The sequence below is a fragment of the Ostreococcus lucimarinus genome, chromosome 8 (assembly GCF_000092065.1).
Source record: "Ostreococcus lucimarinus CCE9901 chromosome 8, complete sequence".
NCBI lineage: Eukaryota > Viridiplantae > Chlorophyta > Mamiellophyceae > Mamiellales > Bathycoccaceae > Ostreococcus > Ostreococcus sp. 'lucimarinus'.
In genome coordinates this window covers 408,281-423,054 of record NC_009362.1, presented here as the reverse complement: position 1 = coordinate 423,054, position 14,774 = coordinate 408,281, and the positions used below count along the sequence as shown (strand labels likewise).

General features: G+C 59.5%; 10 protein-coding genes across 10 annotated transcripts; 5 read left to right on the top strand and 5 right to left on the bottom strand.

Annotated features, from left to right (window-relative positions):
• Positions 1-168: 168 nt before the first annotated feature.
• Positions 169-831, top strand: OSTLU_33120 (predicted protein; the record flags this gene model as incomplete). The annotated part of the gene is made up of 1 exon (XM_001419340.1): positions 169-831. The coding sequence occupies one exon, from the start codon at positions 169-171 to the stop codon at positions 829-831; it is 663 nt and encodes a 220-aa protein (XP_001419377.1).
• A 28-nt stretch (positions 832-859) lies between these two features.
• Positions 860-2,473, bottom strand: OSTLU_33119 (predicted protein; the record flags this gene model as incomplete). Its single annotated transcript, XM_001419120.1, has 1 exon — positions 860-2,473. The coding sequence occupies one exon, from the start codon at positions 2,471-2,473 to the stop codon at positions 860-862; it is 1,614 nt and encodes a 537-aa protein (XP_001419157.1).
• A 618-nt stretch (positions 2,474-3,091) lies between these two features.
• Positions 3,092-4,684, top strand: OSTLU_42602 (predicted protein; the record flags this gene model as incomplete). The annotated part of the gene is made up of 1 exon (XM_001419339.1): positions 3,092-4,684. The coding sequence occupies one exon, from the start codon at positions 3,092-3,094 to the stop codon at positions 4,682-4,684; it is 1,593 nt and encodes a 530-aa protein (XP_001419376.1).
• A 102-nt stretch (positions 4,685-4,786) lies between these two features.
• On the bottom strand, positions 4,787-5,839 carry OSTLU_16489 (predicted protein; the record flags this gene model as incomplete). The annotated part of the gene is made up of 1 exon (XM_001419119.1): positions 4,787-5,839. One exon carries the CDS (start codon positions 5,837-5,839, stop codon positions 4,787-4,789), a length of 1,053 nt encoding a protein of 350 aa, XP_001419156.1.
• A 75-nt stretch (positions 5,840-5,914) lies between these two features.
• Positions 5,915-6,404, top strand: OSTLU_33116 (predicted protein; the record flags this gene model as incomplete). Its single annotated transcript, XM_001419338.1, has 2 exons — positions 5,915-6,196; positions 6,300-6,404. 2 exons carry the CDS (start codon positions 5,915-5,917, stop codon positions 6,402-6,404), a joined length of 387 nt encoding a protein of 128 aa, XP_001419375.1.
• A 134-nt stretch (positions 6,405-6,538) lies between these two features.
• On the bottom strand, positions 6,539-7,274 carry OSTLU_33115 (predicted protein; the record flags this gene model as incomplete). The annotated part of the gene is made up of 2 exons (XM_001419118.1): positions 6,539-7,096; positions 7,230-7,274. The coding sequence occupies 2 exons, from the start codon at positions 7,272-7,274 to the stop codon at positions 6,539-6,541; spliced, it is 603 nt and encodes a 200-aa protein (XP_001419155.1).
• A 199-nt stretch (positions 7,275-7,473) lies between these two features.
• On the top strand, positions 7,474-9,636 carry OSTLU_33114 (predicted protein; the record flags this gene model as incomplete). Its single annotated transcript, XM_001419337.1, has 1 exon — positions 7,474-9,636. The coding sequence occupies one exon, from the start codon at positions 7,474-7,476 to the stop codon at positions 9,634-9,636; it is 2,163 nt and encodes a 720-aa protein (XP_001419374.1).
• Positions 9,637-9,980: 344 nt separating this feature from the next.
• Positions 9,981-11,331, top strand: OSTLU_33113 (predicted protein). The gene is made up of 3 exons (XM_001419336.1): positions 9,981-10,140; positions 10,427-10,769; positions 10,857-11,331. The coding sequence occupies exons 1-3, from the start codon at positions 10,034-10,036 to the stop codon at positions 11,130-11,132; spliced, it is 726 nt and encodes a 241-aa protein (XP_001419373.1). The 5' UTR covers positions 9,981-10,033; the 3' UTR covers positions 11,133-11,331.
• Positions 11,332-11,353: 22 nt separating this feature from the next.
• Positions 11,354-12,628, bottom strand: OSTLU_88023 (predicted protein; the record flags this gene model as incomplete). Its single annotated transcript, XM_001419117.1, has 1 exon — positions 11,354-12,628. A coding segment is annotated over one exon (1,275 nt), but the record flags the coding sequence as incomplete, so codon positions are not given.
• A 1,059-nt stretch (positions 12,629-13,687) lies between these two features.
• OSTLU_16484 (predicted protein) lies at positions 13,688-14,350 on the bottom strand (the record flags this gene model as incomplete). The annotated part of the gene is made up of 1 exon (XM_001419116.1): positions 13,688-14,350. One exon carries the CDS (start codon positions 14,348-14,350, stop codon positions 13,688-13,690), a length of 663 nt encoding a protein of 220 aa, XP_001419153.1.
• Between the last annotated feature and the right edge of the window lie 424 nt (positions 14,351-14,774).

The window sequence follows — 14,774 nt, the reverse complement described above, 5'->3', positions numbered from 1 at the left end:
ACGCCGCGCGAGCGCGTGCAGGCGCTCGCAGAGTTGCGCGCGTTGCTCGTGGGAAATCGTCACCGGCGCACGACGACGACGACGACGCGAGGGGTGAAGCGCACGCCGTGGAAACCGAGTGGAAAAGCGCTCGAGAGCGCGCTCGCGGCGGTGAGGCGCGCGGTGGCGATGGTCGAGGACGCGCTCGCGGTGGCGGAGCGGAGCGTGCTCGCGTCCTCGTTGTGCGTGAAGCTGGTGAGGGATATTCTGGAGCAGTTGTCGCCGTTGTGCGCGCGGGCGTCGGTTGGGACGAAGTACAAACAATTGAGGAGCGATTGGAAGCGGTGCGAAATCGAGTGGACGCGCGCGCAGCGGAAGCGACGGGAGCCGAGCGACGGGAACGGGAGTTTGGACGTGTTCCACGAAGACTTGCTCATTGAAATTTTGGGGAAGTGCGATGATCATAGAACTCGATGCGCGCTCGCGTGCGTGTCGAAGAGTTTCAACGCCGCGTATCGCACGTTCATGGCGTCGGATGCGACGAAAACACAACGCGCATTGCGCTCGTTTTGTCGAAGCACGTGCAAAAATTGCGGCGACTACGCGTGGACGCGCGAACTCCCGAGCGATCGACCAGTCGATACTGACGGTAGATGTGATGACCGTTCATCGACTCGGAGACGGCTTCCTCGGAAGCGGTGTCGTTCCGATAAGCACTCGTGGTATTCGAGCGCGTACACTTGGCGTGATGATTTACACGAACTGTTGTGTTTGTACGAGTCCGAAGACGAAGAAGAACAGGAGCAGCCAGGAGAATTGCGTTTTTGGAACCTAGGAATCACATGTAGCTAGTAGAAGAGTAGAATTAGCGAGGTATAGTCTAGAGTCTCATCTTTGCGTTGAGCGAATCTAACAGATCCACCGCCGGCGCAACTTTTTGCTCGACAGATCGTCTGTCGTACGTCGACTTTTGCATCTGAAGTGAGTGACCCATATAGATTGCTAGCGCCTCTAACTGTCGCTCGGACGCGTCCGTCCCTCGTAAGTGCGTCACCACCATGTCTCGAATCAAGTGCGGGTTCGTCCGCTTGCCGGTGAGACGCATCGCCGTCGTCGTAAAGAGCCGATAAATCCCCTGTCCGTCAAACTGCTCACCATTCTTGCGAGTGAAAAGGAAATCGTGGTTCGGATTGAGCTCTTTGCGGTGCGTTTCGATGAATGTCTCGAGCGTCGGATATAGATGCGGAGCGATTACGAGCGGTGGTCGCACCCCGTAGTCCTTGCCCGTTTTATAATCGGTTTCTTTGTGGCGAATGACCCACTTATCGCCCTCTTTGAACAGCGTCTTCCCGACTCGTAGCTCGCGTAGAGTTCGCTGACGATCGGGCACACACGACAGAACGCCAAAAATTAAATACTTCTGCACACTCCACGCCACGGCGCTCGCCGAGCGAGATTGTCCCAGACAATTCTTCGCCGTGCACTCGCTCTTCAATCGTTGCACGAGCGTCAAGTACTCATCCCATTCGAGCCATTTCAGACGCTCATCGCTCACGCTAGGCGCCTTGGCTGATCGAGCTTTAGCGTCTTTCGCCATACGACGTAATTCTTTCATCACCGGCAAGTCATGGTACGGTTTCGCTTCGCCCTCGCCCGGTTGCGCCTTGCTCAAATTGCCGTACAAGAATTTCACCGCCGCGATGCACGAGCGAGTGACGAGAAGCTCGTAATTTGCCGACGTCTGTCGCTCATCGTTCAGCCAAGTGACGTATTCAAAAGCTCCATTGGCACTCTCCGCGTCAATACTCGGGAATAAGTCGAGGAGCGTGACTTTCGAAGGTTTCATGTTTTTCTCCGCGCACAACCATCCCAAGGCGCCTCGCAAAACGTCTTCGTACTTTTCCGCCGTCACCCCAGCGAGAATGCATTCTTGAGGCCCAAGCCTACGGACGGTAAGGAATTTGCGCAAAGCCTTGAACTGTTTCTTCAAATCGCTTCCGCATTCCTCCAACGGTATGCGATAATTCGGTAATCCGACAGGTCGACTCGTCACTCGCGTCGACTCGGCGGATAAACCGGTGCGCATCTTCAACGCCATGCGTCCGCTCGACGACACCATCGTCTTCATCGTAGTCGCCGCCGTCTCCGACGCCAACGGCTCGAGTCCTAAATCGAGCGCCGTTTCTCCCTCGTCGTTTTTCTCCGTCGTCGTCGTCGTCGCGCTCGCGCCGCTCGCCGCGAACCCGCGCGCGCCGTCCAGCGCGCGCTTAAACTCATCCACCAGTTTCATCGGCACCGCCATCGCTCGCGCCTCCTCCACGCTCAATCTCGCCAAATCCATCGGCGTCGTGAACCAATTCGCCTCCAGCGTCGCCGCGATCCTCGCCCCCACGTCCTCGTCCCTTCGCCCCAGCGCGTTCGCGCACGCCGCCACGAACGCCCGCAGCTCCGTCCCCCCCCCTCCCTCCCCCCCCATCGTCGCCGCCACCGCCATCGCCCGCGCCGCGCTCCTCGGTCGTCTCGCCGCCTTCATCGCCGTCGTTTTCGCGCGCTTCGCCGCCTCCTTCATGATTTTCTCCCCTTGCGCGCCCCCCTCGCGCGTCCCGGGGGAACAAGAATCGTCAAATGCGTCGCGACGCGAATCGTTCGCTCGATCGCTTCGTTCGCGTCGCGTCGCGTCGCGTCTTCCGACGTCGACGTCCGCGCTCGACGCGTCGACGATCTCGCTCGCCTTTACGCGCTCGCCGGTCGTCCCGTCGCGCCCGGTCGCGTCCCGTCGCGTCGTTCGATGTCGCGCCCGCGGGCGACGCGTCGGCGCGTCGCGCGCGCGGCCGTCGCGCGCGCGCGACGACGCCCGCGGGGGGCGTCGTATTTCGGGCCACGATCGAGCCTATGAATGAATGCGGCTCGATCGTCTCACCTAAATAACCTAAACCCTAAACCCTAGTACGAATAGAGCGGCGACTCGCCGGTCGGGTCAACCCGCGCGCGGTCGTCGACGCGGTCGCTTTGCGCGATTGATTCGATTGACGACGCGCCCCGCGCGCGACGCGGCAGACGACGACGGACGGGACGCGCGCGAGACCGAGACGGCGACGAAGACGAAGACGCGATGGCGACCGCGGCGGGAAACGCCGACGCGTCGGTCCTGCGCGAGGGCGCGAGCGAGGAAAAGGGCGAACACGCGCGCCTGGCATCCTTCGTCGGCGCGATGGCGATCGGGGACTTGGTGAAGTCAACGCTCGGGCCGAAGGGGATGGATAAGATCCTGCAGAGCGTGCAGAGAGGACGGAACGTGACGGTGACGAACGATGGAGCGACGATCTTGAAGTCGATATACGTCGATAACCCGGCGGCGAAGGTGCTGGTGGACATCTCAAAGGCGCAAGACGACGAGGTCGGGGACGGGACGACGTCGGTGGTGGTGTTCGCGAGCGAACTTTTGAGACAGGCGGAACAGTTGGTGAATCAACACGTGCACCCGATGACGATTATTCAAGGGTTTAGAGAGGCGTGCGAGGCGGCGAAGGCGGCGCTGGAGCGCGCGGCGAGCGATAACGCCGGGGACGAGGCGAGATTCAGGCAAGACTTGACCAACATCGCGAAGACTACGCTGAGTTCGAAAATCTTGACGAACGACAAGGAACACTTCGCCAAGCTCGCTGTGGATGCGGTGCTGCGATTGAAAGGGTCAGGAGACCTAGAGATGATTCAAATCATTCAGAAACCGGGTGGAAGCTTGAAGGATTCGTTTTTAGACGAAGGATTCATCTTGGACAAGCGTTTTGGCGTCGGACAACCGAAGAGAATCGAAAACGCGAAGATTTTGATCGCCAACACGCCCATGGATACGGATAAAATTAAAATTTACGGTGCGCGCGTGCGAGTGGACTCCATGACCAAGGTTGCGGAGATTGAACAGGCGGAGCGCGAGAAGATGAAGCGCAAGTGCGAAAAAATCATCGGCTACGGCATCAACTGCTTCATCAACCGTCAATTGATTTACAACTACCCCGAACAAATCTTCACCGAAGCGGGCGTGGCTGCGATCGAACACGCCGACTTTGACGGCATCGAACGCCTGGCCTTGGTCACGGGTGGCGATATTTGCTCGACGTTTGACAACCCAGAGGACGTTCAGCTCGGCTCCTGCGACTTGATTGAGGAGGTAATGATCGGTGAGGATCGCTTGATTCGATTCAGCGGCGTTGCCAAGGGTGAGGCGTGTACGATCGTTCTTCGAGGGGCGTCAGAGCATATCTTAGGTGAGGCTGAACGCTCGTTGCACGACGCCCTGTGCGTCTTGACGTCGACGGTGAAGGACAGCAGAGTCATTTACGGCGGCGGTTGCTCGGAGATGATCATGTCCAAAGCCGTGGAAGAGCTCGCAGCGAAAACGCCAGGGAAGAGATCGTTAGCGATGGAGTGCTTTGCCAAGGCTTTGCGCGCTATCCCGACCATCATCTGCGACAACGGCGGCTTGGATAGTTCTGAGCTCGTATCGCAAATGCGCGCCGCGCACGCTGCGGGGAAGAAGAACACCGGTATCAACATCTTGACGGGCGAAGTCGGTGACATGCAACAGTGTGGCGTGGTCGAGTGCTTCCGTGTCAAGCAGCAAGTCCTTCTTTCGGCCACCGAAGCGGCTGAAATGATCATTCGCGTCGACGACATCATAAAATGCACGCCGCGTCAGCGAGAATAGACAATTTAGATGAGACAAAGAGAGCGGTGTGCGCCGAGGAACGGGCGTGTTGCTTGTAATGAATAGTTCTACGATACAGTCTAATTCTCGTCTACGCGCGAGCTATACCAATCTTGTCACCTGGGTTGGGTATCCCGCGGCGGCTTTGTTTCGTTCAATGAGTGCCAAAAGCGACTTACAATACTGCGCATGCACCGCAGCCACTTCCTCGCGCGACGGTCTATCGTTCTGCTTAACTTCAATAGGTGGTCCCACCACTGTCGTGAGCTTGCCTCGCGGAAAGCAGAATCCCCAACGATGGACGATGCCGAGCGAGCGGAACGGAAATACAAATTTATAGCTCAGGCGTTTTCGTATCTCACGAAACGGCACCCAATCCGGACCAGTAGCCAGAGACTCGCCAAACGTGTATACTGGCACTAAGGGCGTTCCGACTTGGATGGCTACCTTGACGAATCCGAAACAATTCTTCAAGTATAGCTCTTCGACGTCGACGTTGCCCGTCAGCACCACCTCTTGAACGCCGCCAACAACAATCATCCCAGTCTCCCCACGCCCTAAAACCCGTCGCATCATTTTTGCTGTGCATGGTAAGAACCCAAGCGACGACAGCACATCTTTGATGATCGGAAACACGCTTATGAGCAAGTTGTTGATGAAGAATCTAACGTGCCGCGCTCGGAATCGCCTCAACGCCGCGTCGCTCAATACGATATTCCCCACGCAACCAGACGCGAATAACCCGTGCGGGTGCGCGGCGAACAAATACGCGCGCTTAGAGCAATCAATCTCTTTCTCGCCCGCCGTCGCGTCCTCGACGACGAGTTCCCATCCATTTTCTTCTCCGCACTCGAGCCCGCAAAAGAATTTATAAAGCCCATTCATGGGCACACGCACCCCGAGCGCGTACGACGCGAAGAGATAACACCCGACGTACGCTCGCAACGACGGTATCAAAATCACCGCCACCGCGGACACGACCGGGGACAGGATCCACGACGTGTAAATCGCGCTGACGCACAGCACCGCGAGCATGCGCTTCGCGGAGCTCCACGGCACGTCGCGCACGCCGCGCGCGCGCATCGCCGCGATCGTCGCCGCCTCCACGGCGCGGTGTTCGCGCCAGAGCGCACCGCGCTGCGCGTTCGAGCCCATGCGTCGAGCGCGTCGAGCGCGTCGAGCACTGCGGACGGGCGCGGCGTGCCGTGCGCACTTCGCGACGCGCGAGCGATGTCCGCCGCGCCCGCGCCGTCCGCCCTCGGGCAAGCGCTGGAGAAAGCGATATGGGAACTGCACCAACTCGAGAAAATCATCGAACTCGGCGCGCCGAGCGACGAGCGAGTGATCGAGAAGATTGAAGACTTTGCGCAGACGCTCCCGGCGCTGCGCGAGGCGGCAGAAAAATGCGACGACGTGGAGATCCCCGTCGAGCTCTTGCGCGACGTGGATCAGGGAAAGAAACCGATGGGGTTCATGATCAATCAGATACTCGCCGCGGGGACGGTGAACGAGGTGCGCGCGAACGCGAGCGCGATCGTAGGACGATTTTGTGAGCTTTTGATTGTCGAGCGCGAACGACTGACGGCATCGGCGACGGTTCGAACGTCACGCGTAGACGGTGAAAGGAAAAGCGAACGTGTATAGGGAATTCGCAGAGGCGTTGAAGGGAAAGCTCGACGGCGGAGAAAAGAAGGCAGGGGCGAAGAGAGGGAAAAAGTAGAACGTTCGGGCTCGAACGATAGCGATAGAAGATGAATTTGTACACAACGTTCTTACAAAGTTGGCGACTCGTTGTCGTCGTCGTCGCGCGCGCGGAGACGAACGAGCGCTAAAGAATTTCTGTCGCTTTCTTTTTCAACAGCACTGGCTCTTCTGCGGCGTACGATTCTGATTCGTCAACACCACCCCCGGCCCATTCGTCGGCGTGGGCGCCTTTGGCAACTTCACCGCGATTTCATGGAACAATTCAGTGACGTTCAACGCCTCCTTCGCGGACGTTTCCATGAAGAATAACCCATTCTCCGACGCGTACGCCTCCGCTTCCTCTCGCTCGACCTCTCGTTTCTCCTCCATGTCACACTTATTCCCCGCCAGCGCCATGACGAGCGCGGCGTTTCCTTGCTTTTGCAATTCCCGCACCCAACTCTTCGCTCGCGCGAAGCTCGACTGGCTTTGAATGTCGTACACGATGATCGCCGCCGCCGCACCGCGGTAATACATCGGCGCGAGCGAGTGATATCGCTCTTGTCCGGCGGTATCCCAGATTTCAAACTTGATCGTTCGATCGTCCGCGCACACCGTCTGAGTCAAGAACGCCGCCCCGATCGTGCTCTCTTGGTACTCGTGAAACTGACCTTTGACGAATCTCAGCACTAGCGATGACTTCCCAGCCCCCATGTCCCCCAGGAGCACCTGTGCGCGTCGTCGCGAGCCGCAAGCAGTCGTCAGTCGAGGTCGTTGGCGGAATCTCACGTCGAGAAAAACGCGTCGCGCCGACGACGCGCGCGCGTCGTCGCGTCAGCGCGCCCGCGCGTCGCTCGCGCACCAGTTTCGCTTGCGTGATCGCCGCCCCACGGCCGTCGCTCGCCATGTTCCGCTCCGTCGTGTTCGTTCGCGCTCGCGACGCGGACGACGCGACGCGACGGATTGTGCCGACGAGCGTCGTCACCGCGCGACGCGGTGACGCGCGACGCGCGACGCGCGACGACGCGATGCCCCGCGACGCGATCGATGGCGTCGCGCGCGTCCTGCGCGCGCGATTGGGCGTGAAGACGACGCGCGAGTTGAGGATGGTGCTCGGCGTCGCGCTCGCGATGACGACGCTGGTCGCGCACGCGCTGGCGAAAACGTCGCGATCGACGCTGGGAAACGCGCCCGTGGCGAGCGTCGTGACGGCGGTGTGCGTCGTGGTCGCGAGCGCGCTCGCGAGGGGTGGCGAACGACGGTCATCCAGGAGGGAGAGGCGCTGGGGCGCGGCGACGCGCGGCGACGAGACGCGCGAGGCGGCGGCGACGAGGAATATTAAGGCGTCGGTGGAGGAACTCTTGAGCGATTATCCGGAGGTTTTTGCGGCGTGGGGGGAAGTGAGAGAAAAGATTATAACGGAGTACGTGGTTTCGTTGTGGTACGAGTCGATGACGGATGACTTGGACGTCCCGAATGCGATTCGAATAATACTCGATGGTGCGTTCGCAGAGCTAGCTCGACGAGCGCGAGAGATGGACCTGGTGTCTTTTGCGTTGAGAGAAATTCCAGACGTGCTGTCGCAGAGTTTAGAATCGTATCGTAGTGCTCGCGAGGAGGTGGGTGAGTCCGAATTCCGGAAGCTTTGCGCGGAAGACGCGGAGGACGTATTGGCGTGCGTCTTGCGAAAGCAAGGAGAGCTTCACCCGGCGGTGAGTGGCGAAATCGAGACCACACGCGCGCTTCGAGCCCTATCTTTGGTGATGTCGGATGCTTTGATGGATGGTGAATTCGCTTCGGGTCTCACGACCGCACTCGTGCGCGAACTCATCGTCGTTTCATTGCTCAGGCCTCTTCTTCGATTCGCCGAGCCGAGATGGGCGAATCGAGGTGTTCTGTACTTGACAGGTACAAACGTCGATTACGACGAAGAGGAAGTCAAGGATATGTTGTCGATAGAATCTGAAGGCACGACGGTTGTTGATGACTCGGCAAATGTCTCTGAACGACGTTCTGAGACAAATGCGTTGGCGACTCACAGTCGAACGGCGAGCGATAGCATCGACGCAGCGTTGACAGGGTTGTACTCAGACTTCAAACTCTCCGCTCGCATCACGGGTGCGGAGATCGTGGGTTCTGGAAGTTCGTCATATGCCGTGTATCTGGTGACTGTGAACACGAACGAAGATCAAACTTGGGTTGTCCCTCGGCGGTTTCGTAATTTTGAAACGCTTCATCGACGCCTTCGCGACGTCGACAGAGAAGCCACGAACGGTTTAGAGTTCCCGAGTAAATCGTGGATAAGGACATCTCTGAGCGGTGTTTTCATGGAAACTCGTAGAAAGGCACTCGATACGTACATGAAATCGATCCTGGCGAGCAAAAGTCTCGCGGAGAGTAGCGAGCTGTTTACGTTTTTAGACGCGCGGCCAGGAATTTACGATCCCGACCGTGGGAGCATCGCCCCCGAGCTCATGAAAACCATGACAGAAGCAATGGAGGGCATGGCAACGATGGTTTCGAACTCAACGAGTGATTTAATGGGCGGTGGGGAGACTGTTGACGAAGATAGAGCGCCAGGTGAAGCGCCGACGCTTGGCTCAAAAAAGCCTCCGCGACACACTCGGATGTCGTCCATGTACAAAGAACCCACACCCACGGTACCGAGTGTGAACTCATCATCCATTGAGCCGACGTCGAAGACGACGCGAAGCGAGAGCGCTTCCGAGACGAACGGCGATGGCGAGGACGAAGACGCCTTCGTGGCTGAGGTTGAGAGTTGCATGAACGGACCCGTGCTCGACCTCTTTGAGTGCGTCTTCACGTTGCGCTCGAAACCGATGATGCGACGCGCACTCGTTTCTTTGGTGCGTCAGACAATTGAGTTTTTTTTCTCCATCGAGCGATCGATTAGCAAGCGTTTCCGTGACTTTCGCAGCGCCGGTTCCATGGCGCGCGCGCTCTCGTGGATTCGTCGCGTCGTTTGGCCCGAGTCGCCGTATCCCCCAGACACCCCAGCTCGCTTGGCACGTGAAGCAGAAACCGCTCGACAAGCTTTGCTCGGCGTCTTCACGAACGAAACCGTGCAAACCATCATGGGAACGCGCGCGAGCGCGAGAGCGGCGCTCGACGTCTACTCCTTGCTCCAAAGCCCGACGTGCTGTCGTCACATCGGTTTCGTCGCCTTGGAGGCCTTCATCGTGAGCTTATTCCCCGAAGTTATCGCCCACGCCGCGAGCAAAGACCTCGAGCGCGCGCTCGAGGCGTAGATAGAACCTTGTCTCTGCAACGACGGCCGCCCTCCCAACCGACCGACCGACCGCGCCGTCGCGCTTCGCTTTTCCAACAGTCCAACGTCTTTTTCCCGCGTATTTAACGACCTCGCGCCGCCTTTTTTGGAAAAAGTTTTTTCCCGCGCGTCGTTCGGCCGATCGTGACTCAACGCGTGTCCCCCCTGTATATTCTTATCCATCAACGCTAACGCGCGGGAACGCGTCGGCCGCTCGTTTGGGATCGGATTCAGTGTGGGTTTTCGAGTGGGTCGATCGACCGATCATGACTCGACGAAGCGCGCGCGGGACGCGACGCGACGCCGCGCGACCGCGCGCGGCACTTCGGCACACGCAAAGCCGTCCGCGGACGACTTCGAACGATCTTTCGCGCGTCATGCCGGACGTGATGTGCGGAACGTGCGCGGAAGCCCCTGCGGCGGTCGTGCGCGTGGAATCCCAAACCGGCGTCGCGCTGTGCGCGTGCGCGCGGTGCGATACGAGGTGCGCACGCGCGCGATGCGTCGCGGATTCGAACGCCGCGGTCGCGAGGCACCCATGGGTTGGGTGAGGGTTGGCGCGCGCGTCGCGGCGCGCGCGCGCGCGGGCGTGGACGCGCGCGCGGGGCGATCGATGCGCGTAAATTCTCTCCACCGTCCGCGCGCGAATCCGACGCGAACGGCGATGCGCGGCGATGGAAAAGCGCGGATAATCAGCGCGGCGCGTGGCGCTGGATTACCGCCGCACAACGAGCCTTGGACTGACCGCGGTGATTATTTCGAGCGAACAGGCAAACGGCGAAGCGCGGCAGTGGACGATCGACGACGCAACGCGTCGGATTGAGACAAGCGAGTGGGAATGGCTCGGACGAACTTTCGTGCGATGTGTGCCAAATGAATCCGGCGTACGTGATTTGTCACGAGGACCGGGCGTTTTTGTGCCGCGTGTGCGACGTGAGCATTCACGAGGCGAACGCGACGTCCAGGAAGCATCAGAGATTTTTGTTCGCGAACACCAGAGTCGAGCTCGAGGCGATGGGCGCGGGTGAAGAAGCTGGGACAAGAATGTCTCCGAGTGATAGCGCCGCCGAGCACACGGTGCCGCAGTTTGAGCAAGAGGAGGTTGGGAGAAAGGTGCGTCGTTTATCTTCACTTGTCCATATGAGGCGGCGAATGAGAACTCAGAGACTGACTATTTTTTACGGTTTTTTACCATCACAGAGAAAGTACAACAGACAACAGAAGGCATCTGTGCCTTCTGAAGACGCAACCGTGCCGTCAATCGATGATTTGGCGCCGGGAGTGTTCGAGAACTTCATGACAGGCTTGCTCGGCGAGGAGGAGGGTCGCAAGCACATGGAGAAATCCACGGCGGATGAGAACAATTTCTGGGGAGACATATTCTCGGAGAATTGGGCTGCCATGGACGGCATGATGGACGATGAGCTGGCCGTTCCGAATTTCGATCAACAAGTTCCGACGAACGCCATGTACTAAAATTTTTTCTCTGATTCTTCCCTCGGAGTTTCGCATGCCTGAGACATCGAACGTGTACAATGATTGCTGCTTGGAAATCGAACGTCTCATTCACAAGACCTACCGTAGATCAATAACATAGAACGAGTTAGGGTGCATTTTTCAGCGGACCGCACCACGCAACTCTCAATAACAACCTAAAATCCCATGAAAATTACAAGTGCTCCTCGCTCGCTAACGCACTAACGTCTTGACGACGGCTCGCCATACACGGATGAACGCGCTTTCGCGATGAACGCAGGCGCATCTGAATGGTGTCTATCGGGTCCTCGCGCCGCTTCCTCCACGAAACTCATCTCTTCACCTAATTCTCCGACGTTCTTGCGCAGTTTTGAAATCCTCGCCTCGTCGTGCGCTGAAGCATCCGCCGACATTGCGGCTAGTCGCGCGGCTTTTTCTTCAGCGGTCAATCTTCCCGTTCTATGACCAGCGTTGTTTCCACCTCGCCATTCCGGCTCTGGTGCGCGCTCTGCCGCGCGTTTTGCCTCTTCTTCGCGCCATTTTGATCGTTTGCCTCGCCGAATAGCCGCCGCATCCTCGGCTGTTTCATGGGCATACGTCAACCCGAATCCTTTTGACGCATCTTGTGCGTGCGCATCGTCGCGAGCAATTCCATCACGGTGCCTCTTACGATCGTACTTGTCGTCATAGCCACGGCTGTCTCGTAAATCGCGTCGATCACGTCGGTCGCGATCGTCTCTACTTCGCCTGTCTGACCGCCTCGGGCTTCTGCTGCGAGACCGAGAACGGGATCGCGAGCGCCTACTACGGTGACGTGGCGAGCGCGAACGATGTCTACGACGCTCTCTCTTCGGACTTCTACTGCGAGATCTCGACTCCGAGCTTGAGTCGCATTTTCTACTGCGTTTATCGCGTTTGCTCGAACGCTTTTTGTCTCGTCTTGCCTCCTTTTTTGCTCGCCTCCGCTCCTTCTCAGCCCGGCTTTCATCCTTCAATTGTGCCATTTTCACCGGATTATTCGTGATGTACTGCTTTGACTGCAACTCGCGCTGCTTCATCACTAACAACGGATCGGCATTCAGTCTGTTCCAGGCTTCGTTCTTCGAGTGCGCCTCTTCCTGCCTCTCCTCTGCCTGCGCCGCCAAGTTGGCCCCTTCCTCCACCGCGAGCTCGAACCGCTTCTTACCAATCACGCGCTCGTCTACAGATACTGGAGCCGGAGCAGCTTCCCCAACGCGTCCTTTATACATGAATTCCAAGCGTTCTTGCGTTGGTTTCATCACGTGACCCGACGCAACCGCCTCCGCTTTCATTTCCGCCTGCTTGCGCTCGTCTTCAATTTCCTTCTTCATCTCCTCCAGCCGTCGTTTTTCGTGCTCCGCCTGCTGCTCCCGCTTCCACACGTCTTCCTGCACCGCCATACCCGCGGTATGCCATGATTTCTTGTGCAAAAAAGCTGTCGCAAACGAACGAAAATGCGCGGTCAGTCGCCGCAAAAGTTGAGACGATTCTCACGTCTTCGAGCGGCACCCACGCGGCCGCACGCGAACGAACGAACGAAACGACGACGGACGAACGACGTACCTAAACCCCCACCCATGATTACCGCGCTCTGTCCGTGCGCGTCGCGCGAATTCCCGACGGCGCGCGCGCGGAGCGGCGTCGAATGACGGCGGCGGTGCGTCGCTTCGTGCTTCGCTTCGCTCTGGCTTGGGTGGGCTCGGGGGCTTGGGCTTTGTTGTTACATCATTGCGTCGCTTTCGGGCGTCCAGAGCTCGCCCTTGGATTTTAAAAATTTGGGCAAACCATCCCCCGCGCATTCCACGATTCTCTGTCCGTAGTACATGTGATGCGTCGGCTTCAAGTCGTCGCTCGCGCGCGTATTGAGCACGGAGAGCGGTACGGCGATCATTTTTCCCTGTTTTTCAAGCGACGACGCGCGTCAGTCGGCTTCGTCGCGATGACGGTGGCGAATTCTAATTTTCAATCTACGGTCGTACCTTCATCAACGATGCGTATATCGGGCTTCCACACTTTGCGCACCGGCATCGATCAACGTTTGCGCTCGAAGCCGTCGCCGTCGGTTCGCCCTCGTGCTCGATCTTCACTTGCTCCGCCTTACACAGCGCTTGTGCGGAGAACGGCGCCCCACAGAGCTTGCGGCAGATCGTGCAGTGACATATGCTCACCGCCACTGGGGATCCAGTGACCGTGACTTTGGCGTGTTCGCAAAAACACGTCCCCGAGCGAACGATTTCGTGTTCGCCAGAACTCATGACGACGGACCCGAAGGACGAGCGTGCGAGGATACGAGACGCGGTGCGCGTGCGACGAACGCGGTATGGCGTTACTGATGTCCCCGTCTGACTCGCGCGCTGCGATGCGAGGACGCAGCGCATGCGCGCGACCGGCTCGCCGCCGCGTCGCGCTGTGCGGCGACGGCGCCGACCCGATCGACCGATGATTAATCGAGCGTGCTGATTTGCGCGAAAAATTACATCTCATACAACGCTAATGGTACGACTAGATCCTCATCGTCGACGCTCGGCGTCCATCTATTGCACCAACGAGTGCACGGAGACGCCGCCCTCCATTTCGTGCACGCTCGACGCGCCGACGCCGCTATCGATCGGATCGCCATCCAACGCGAGCCAATACCCAGCGAACGACAAGTAAACGACCATGAAGAGCGAAAAATCTCTGACGATGACGTCCCCCAAGCGCGCGATCGCCACCTTGCTCCCGACCGCGAACTCCGCGACGATGGCTGGCAGTTTTAACAACCGCAGCGTGTCGCTCTCCTCCACTCCCTCTCGCTCGTCGATCGCCGCCTGCGCGTACGTCACCGGAAACAACACCACGAACGCGGTGATGAGAACGTTAAGTTCGCACGCCACGAACACGCTCAACGGGTTCAGAGCCCATCGAATCTTTCTCAAAAACGCCCCCGCCCCGTCGTCGCTCCAATCCATCAACGTCAGCGCCACCGCCAGCGCCACCGCCGCGCACGCGACGACCACCCCTCGCACCACCGTCGTCTTCTCGATCGCGATCGCCATGCACATCGGCCATCGCGCCGCCTTCTCCGCGCGCAGCTCCGCCCGTCGCGGTTCCCGCGTCGACGCCGCGCCCTTCCCCCGGCGCGCGTCCGCCGCGTCCGCCGCGGCGTCCTTCGCGCGCGGCTGTCGCGTCGTCGCTCGCGCGCGTCGCGTCGCCATCGTCGTCCGTCGCGCGTCGCCGGCGACGCGTCCGACGTTCGCCCCTCGCGCGTCGCGCGTCGCGCCGTCGCGTCGTCGTCCGCGAACGAATCGCGCGCGCGTCGCGCGCGCGCGACGCCCCGCGCGCGACGGGCCGACGGCGCGACGGGCGTCCGCGGGGACGACGCGCCGACTCGCCGACGGTTCGTGACTCGCCGACGGTTCGTGACTCGTCGACGGTTCGTGACTCGTCGACGGTTCGTGACTCGTCGACGGTTCGTGACTCGCCGACGGTGTGCCCCATCGTCGCGCACGCCACCAGGCGTCCCGCGATCGCCCCGCCGCGATCGCCGCGCCGCACTGCGCGCCGCCGCGTCGATGGCGACGATGGCGCTCGCCCCCGCGCGCGTCGCGCTCCGACGCGAGTTCGCGCGGAAAAACTCGA